Source organism: Ruditapes philippinarum, unplaced genomic scaffold (assembly GCF_026571515.1).
Source record: "Ruditapes philippinarum isolate M1 unplaced genomic scaffold, ASM2657151v2 ctg26108_1_1_1_1, whole genome shotgun sequence".
In the NCBI taxonomy this organism is placed as follows: domain Eukaryota; kingdom Metazoa; phylum Mollusca; class Bivalvia; order Venerida; family Veneridae; genus Ruditapes; species Ruditapes philippinarum.
In genome coordinates this window covers 1-6,972 of record NW_026855279.1, presented here as the reverse complement: position 1 = coordinate 6,972, position 6,972 = coordinate 1, and the positions used below count along the sequence as shown (strand labels likewise).

Here is a 6,972-nt window from a genome sequence, read left to right as displayed (position 1 = left end):
TATATTATAAGAATGTTCTAGGAGGGATTTGAAGGTCCTTTGTGCCTCCCTAGCAGTTGTTAGTGCACCTGAGCAGTCCTTAGCGGTCCGACAACTCTTCAAAAACATTAATTTTTATCACTAAAATGATATTTTTTCTTAAAATAATACATTTTTTGTCACTAAACATACTACCTTGTATTATAAGAATGCCCTAGGAGGTATTTTAAGGTCCTTTGTGCCTCCCTAGCAGTCTTTTGTGTATCTGAGCAGTCCTTAGCGGTCCGACAACTCATAAAATTTTCACCAAAATCATATTTTTTCTTAAAATTATAATTTTTTTTTCACTAAAAATAATACCATGTAATATAAGAATGGCCTAGGAGGTATTTTAAGGTCCTTTGTGCCTCTTTAGTAGTCCTTTGTGGCTCCTTAGCAGTCCTTAGCGGTCCTTAGCAGTCCTTAGCAGTGTTTAGTAGGACCCCATAAACTACAGTTCAGACCTGGGGTGATCATTAATTGTAATCATTGATTTTTTAATCGATTATATGATTACTGTACTCTGTAATCATCATGTATTGATTACCTTGCCCAAAATTGATTAATTTAATTGTAATTAATCATTTACAGCTAAGTTCAGTCAGTAATTATGATTACAATTTGATTGACATTGAATAATTTCAGTTATATCCATGCTCATTTAGTGCATATTTTATAAGGTTATAACTGATTTATGCACACTAGTAAGAAAATCCCCCTCTGTATATCCTCTGCCTTTTATTTAAAGCCAAACCTCCCTATCTGGGCCACTTGGGGATTGGAAATATGGCATGTAATTGTTATGATATGATTTATTCAAATACATGTATAATTTGATATAATGTAAATAATCAGTAACTTATAGAACTAGTATGTAAGTTTAAACACAATAGGAGTTTTAATTAGTCCCCTACTGGTTCAACCAGAGGGGACTTTAGGTTTACCCTCCGTCCGTCCGTCCATCTGTCCCCCAGCAAACATTTGATTATTATGAGCTTCATTCCGTAGTTAAATAAAGAACAAAAACCCATAAAATTCAAATTAAGGGCTATTTTTTTGTTTTTATGAGCTTATTTTGCTTATGGACGTTGGTCCAGGTGGTGTTTATGAGCTGATTTGCCTCATAAACATCAAAAGTTGGTAAGTCCGTACAAACCAGAGCTACATTATGGGGTTTGGTCTATTGTTCTCATAACAATAGATGTCTTTGATGTCATTCATTCCGTTTCTCTTGTGGGGTTATTTTCTGCATTGTGGGGTTAAAAAGAACAAAAGAAATAACAAAAGAAAACCCCATAATGTAGCTCTGGTATATAAAGAACGTCCGTCCGTCCACAAAACTGGATCCCGCGATAAGGCAATAAGTACTGAAAATATTTTTATAAAACTTGATATATGGATAGATGGCAGTATGGAGATTATGCACATCTTTTTTTTTTTTTTCTTCCTATGTTGAAAATTCTGGTTGCTATGGCAACAAATAGTCTGAAAATATGGCAAATTTAACACATAAACTGGATCCAGTGATAACTCAAAAAGTACTGAAAATATTTTTATGAAACTTGAAATATGGGTGGATGGCAGTCTGGAGATTATGCACATCTTTTTCTTTTCTTCCTATGTTGAAAATTTTGGTTGCTATGGCAACGAATCGTCTGAATTTCAAGATTTCTGATTTAAATTTTTCAGCTTTTTCACTACAAGTTCTTTATTTCTTAAGGTGTTTTCTTCAAACTTTAAATGTAAGTTTCTGGTCATCAACCACATCATATGTGACAAGGTTTACAACTCTAGCACAAAAATTATCAGTATTACCTCCCTTGAACTTAGAATTTTTATGAAAAATAATGTCTTTTTTTAAATAACTTCTTTATTTCTGAATGTAGCTACTTCAAACTTCATATATATGTTTCTTATTATCACTCAACATTTTTGAGAAGGTTAAATACTCTAGCAAGACTATTTCCAGAATTATGTCCCCCTTGAACTTAGATTTTTTTCGAGAAATTGGTATTTTTCACTCCAACGTCTTCATTCCTTATAGGATTTACTTTAAAATCCCACATCGTAATAATATGACAAGGTTGTATACACATAATTTCCTTACTAGGCAGGGAAACTTAACACATTACTGTGATATAGACAAACTTAGAACTCAAAAGATTTAAGTTCATTCATGTCATTCATTCACTGGTAAAATTGAATGGCCAATGGCCCATCAGAATGTTGCTGGGGTTTTAACCGGTAGGGGACTTATGGATTGCTTGCAATGCTGTGATAATTGCTTGTTACTTTGTACTTTGAATTTATTATGATGAATTTCCATCTTGTAAACTTAAAGTAGGTAATTATGAGGTCAGACTATATTTCCTGAGTTTACCGGCTAGTGATGATTCTATAAGTTATCTCTTTATTTTCAGAAAAATGGAGTTGTATTCTCTGGAGTGGGGAGACCAGATAGATCTTGCAAAGTTCATTGTTGCTCCAGCTCCATATGGTGGACCTTTAGGTAAACATTTTAAGAGCATATTGTGTTAAATATTTCTAAAATTGTGTGATTTCTTTTAAGGTTTTTCTTGTGAAACTGTTTAGTAAACAGATTGATGTAAAAATTAGGACTAGATTAGAAAATTGCAAATTAAGGCTTAAGATCATTATACATTGCAATAAGCTTTTGCTTTCTTGCCATGTACTGAGCAGGTATGTAAGCATTTTTTCAGAGGTAGGTAAAGGGTATAGTATATACAGTATTTATATATTTCAGCTTTGATGAGAGATGACAGTAACAACCCAAATTTGTCAGGAAATGTGAAGCCGATCATTCATGCATTCACTTCATCTGGTAAACCTATAGGTCAACTTAGAGTATGTTCACTTTTTGTGTACTTTTTTAATCCATAATCCATTACTGGAAAAGTCAATATATGAAAATTGTTTAACATAATAATATCACAGGCACGAGTATCGGACCTGGGAAGAAAAAATATCACCAGATTGATAATAAAACCTGTGTTCATCTTGAAAGTGTCAAAAACCAAAAAACAATTGTAAATAATGACCCCCTTTAAAAATATACTATAAGTTAAGCTCTTAACTTATAGTATATTTTTAAAGGGGGTCATTATTTACATTTTTTTTTTTTGGTTTTTGACATTTTTAAGATGAACACAGGTTTTATTATCAATCTGGTCATATTTTTTCTTCCCAGGTCCGATACTCGTGCCTGTGATTAATATGAATTCGTACAAAAAAAAATCAAGACAGCAATTTTTTCCCTAAAAGTTCCTTTGTAATATTTAAGAAATTATTTAATCATCTAGCTAGTATGTTCATTCTCATTTTGTGAAGATTTGTATTTACTTTACCCATAGCCTGCTGGCAGCAACTTTAATATTCTACCCATTTAATCGAGTGCAGGCCATGATCAGACAGCTGATCTTAGCTGTACTGTTTGTTATTCAGTGACTTCATATTTTGAAATTTTACTTGTCAATATGCATGATGACTGGATTTATCCATCTTGAAATATGGACAAGTCCATTTAAGATATTTAGCATGGGATTAAGGCTTAAGATTAACAGATAATCTATGATTGACATACTAAGAAATCTGGTCAAGTTTTAAGAATAAATTGTCAGAAAATTATTATTATTTTTATATTGTTTATACAGTGGTCTAGTGGACGTATCAAGAAGATGGGTTGGTCAACCACCGAAGATTTGTTATGTGTACAGGACGATGGTGTGGTTCTGGTTTACGATATTTTTCTGAACTTTAAACGACAGTTTGGTCTAGGACAGGTCAGTTATTCATGTCTTTAAGCAGGTGAAATATTTAGCCAAATTAAGCAGGGGAACATTTAGCCAAATTAAGCAGGGGAATATTTAGCCAAATTAAGCAGGGGAAATATTTAGCCAACAGGGGAAATATTTAGCCAAATTAAGCAGGGGAACATTTAGCCAAATTAAGCAGGGGAACATTTAGCCAAATTAAGCAGGGGAATATTTAGCCAAATTAAGCAGGGGAACATTTAGCCAAATTAAGCAGGGGAACATTTAGCCAAATTAAGCAGGGGAACATTTAGCCAAATTAAGCAGGGGAATATTTAGCCAAATTAAGCAGGGGAACATTTAGCCAAATTAAGCAGGGGAACATTTAGCAAAATTAAGCAGGGGAACATTTAGCCAAATTAAGCAGGGGAATATTTAGCCAAATTAAGCAGGGGAATATTTAGCCAAATTAAGCAGGGGAAATATTTAGCCAAATTAAGCAGGGGAACATTTAGCCAAATTAAGCAGGGGAAATATTTAGCCAAATTAAGCAGGGGAACATTTAGCCAAATTAAGCAGGGGAACATTTAGCCAAATTAAGCAGGGGAATATTTAGCCAAATTAAGCAGGGGAATATTTAGCCAAATTAAGCAGGGAAATATTTAGCCAAATTAAGCAGGGGAAATATTTAGCCAAATTAAGCAGGGGAACATTTAGCCAAATTAAGCAGGGGAATATTAAGCCAAATTAAGCAGGGGAAATATTTAGCCAAATTAAGCAGGGAAATATTTAACCAAATTAAGGAGGTGAAATATTTAGCATAATAATAAGAGTTCGCCACCAGTATAGACAGGGGCGGCCAAATCAATTGTCCGTAAGCCTAGGTTGTCCGTCATTCGTTACAGGCATGCACATCTGCACTGTCAATTACCAGGCTCTTTACTATTGGTAGTTAGTATTTTTTTGATACTGATGTCCCTTTAACATTGAATGGACTGTTCTCAATTCAAATCAGGGCAAGTCCATTATTATTATTTAAATTAAGCAGGTTAAGGTTTAATTACTTTAACATAATGAGTTTTTTTTATTACATTTCCACTGATTGAGTGAAATAGACATATGAATATATTCTGCTTTGAATTTGTAATTATTTTATTGAGTTAGTTTCTTTGATTTAAAAGTGTCTTTGATTTAAAAAATGTTATCATAGCAAAGTTGAGCAGTATATAGTATATAGTCATGTTAGACTGAGTGGATTTGCATGCATGCCATGCTGATTACTGATAATGCTACTTGTGCTGAAAGTATTACTAATTGGATATTCATGTTTAAGTTTAGAGCTAATCAACATTCAGGGTATACATGTATATTACTGGAAACAATAATAATAGTAGTAGTAATAATAATAATAGTAATAATAATAAAAATAATAATAATAATATCTTTATTTAAAGAAGGTAACACATTAAGAAAATACAACAGCAATCATATATATGTTATTTCCAATGTGGCCTTCTGAAATAGAAAAACAACAACAACAAAACATGCATACATAAAAAAATGAATGTATCAATAGGACACGGACGCCCTTGCATTCCACTATTTTGTGAGTCACAGACACAAGATGTCAGTAAGACTGACAGACAAGGGCAAATCTGTATACCATTAAAGATTACCAAAGAAATAAATTTGAGCCATGCCATGACAAAACCAACATAATGGGTTTGCGATCAGCATGGATCCAGACCAGCCTGCGCATCCGTGCAGTCTGATCAGGATCCATGCTGTTCGCTATCGGTTTCTTTACTTGTTATAGAGTTTGTAAGCGAACAGCATGGATCCAGATCAGACTGCTCGGATGCGCAGGCTTGTCTGCATCCATGCTGGTCGCAAACCCATTATGTTGGTTTTGTTGTGATGCAGCTCATTTATATTGTAGGAAGCAAAAGACACAAAGGTTTTAGATGTACGTATCTTTCGTAGCTATAAAGGTACAGGGATTGCCGTTCTCACATGTAACTACAGAATATTCATGGTCAACTGTATAGATGATCTGAGAGTAAGAAGGCTGGCCGAAGTTCCAGGTATAATCCTTGTTATTTGTATTAAAAAGATTATCTTAACATTTTTATAAACAATATATTAAATGATAATAAAGCTACATCTAATGCATTTTTTTTTAAAAATTTAAAAATGGTAAAATTAAGTGGTTTCCATAATCTTAGGATGGATTATCAAAAGCGTTGATAAAATGTTACTATTATTTAATACACGTGTGAATATTGTATGTTAACAGAATAAAATGTTCCAGAACAAACTATCATGCTCCTTTAGAAGAAGGATTTTAAAATTTATGGGCCGTTTGCTTATGTTGATATATACTTACATTTTTCTTTCCTGCATGTATTTGGGATTTATTCTTTTTAGGAATTTAAACAAAAATTTTGTAAACTGCAGGCAACACAGATATAGCTTTATACACTTTAACAAATATTCTGCAAATCATTGAGGTCATTTGCATTATATAATAATACAAAACATAGCATTAAAGCTATTGTTAGTGTTACACTTTAGATGTGTCAATGAAAAATGGCTCTTTTAAATTGTAAATGGTTCTTATTTTAAAGGGAAAGACAAGGTTAGAATAAAAACTTGATTTCAGAAAAAGAATACTATAAATAATAAGTTTGCAAATTTTCTGCCGCCAAATAATAATATTAAACGAATGATAACAAAATTTAAATCACTAAATCACCGATTTCTACAAATCAGTAAGCGCGGCCATGTTTGTGTATTGGCCGTATAAAAACAGGTGCGCGTGATGTCATTTCCCCACATCTTTAGATTCATGATAAATCTAGTTGAATCGTAAGGAAATATTAATGACCAGACAATTTAATTTTCACAGGAGGTGTAGAGGAGATTTTTTATGGTTCAAAATACGTAACAATATCAAAAAAAAAAAATAATTATAAAGAAAAAATAAAGAAACGTACGGCTAGAACTTTTGGTTCGTGAGTCACGAACGACTAGCCAGGACGCACTGTACGTATTGTCTAGCCGTACGGCACTTTTCAAAATTATATGGAAGTTCGAACGTTATAAATTGTTGATTTTCATGCTTATCATTTGTTGTTTTATTTGTATGAATTATTAAATCATTTTTGTTAATTTTAAAACAACA

The 6,972-nt window shown here is 32.7% G+C and overlaps 1 protein-coding gene across 1 annotated transcript; it reads left to right on the top strand.

The window, feature by feature from the left end:
* Positions 1-2,438: 2,438 nt before the first annotated feature.
* Positions 2,439-5,872, top strand: LOC132742734 (vacuolar protein sorting-associated protein 16 homolog; the record flags this gene model as incomplete). The annotated part of the gene is given in 4 exon segments (XM_060731198.1): positions 2,439-2,527; positions 2,783-2,883; positions 3,690-3,818; positions 5,728-5,872. Coding segments are annotated over 4 exon segments (464 nt in total), but the record flags the coding sequence as incomplete, so codon positions are not given.
* Positions 5,873-6,972: the final 1,100 nt, after the last annotated feature.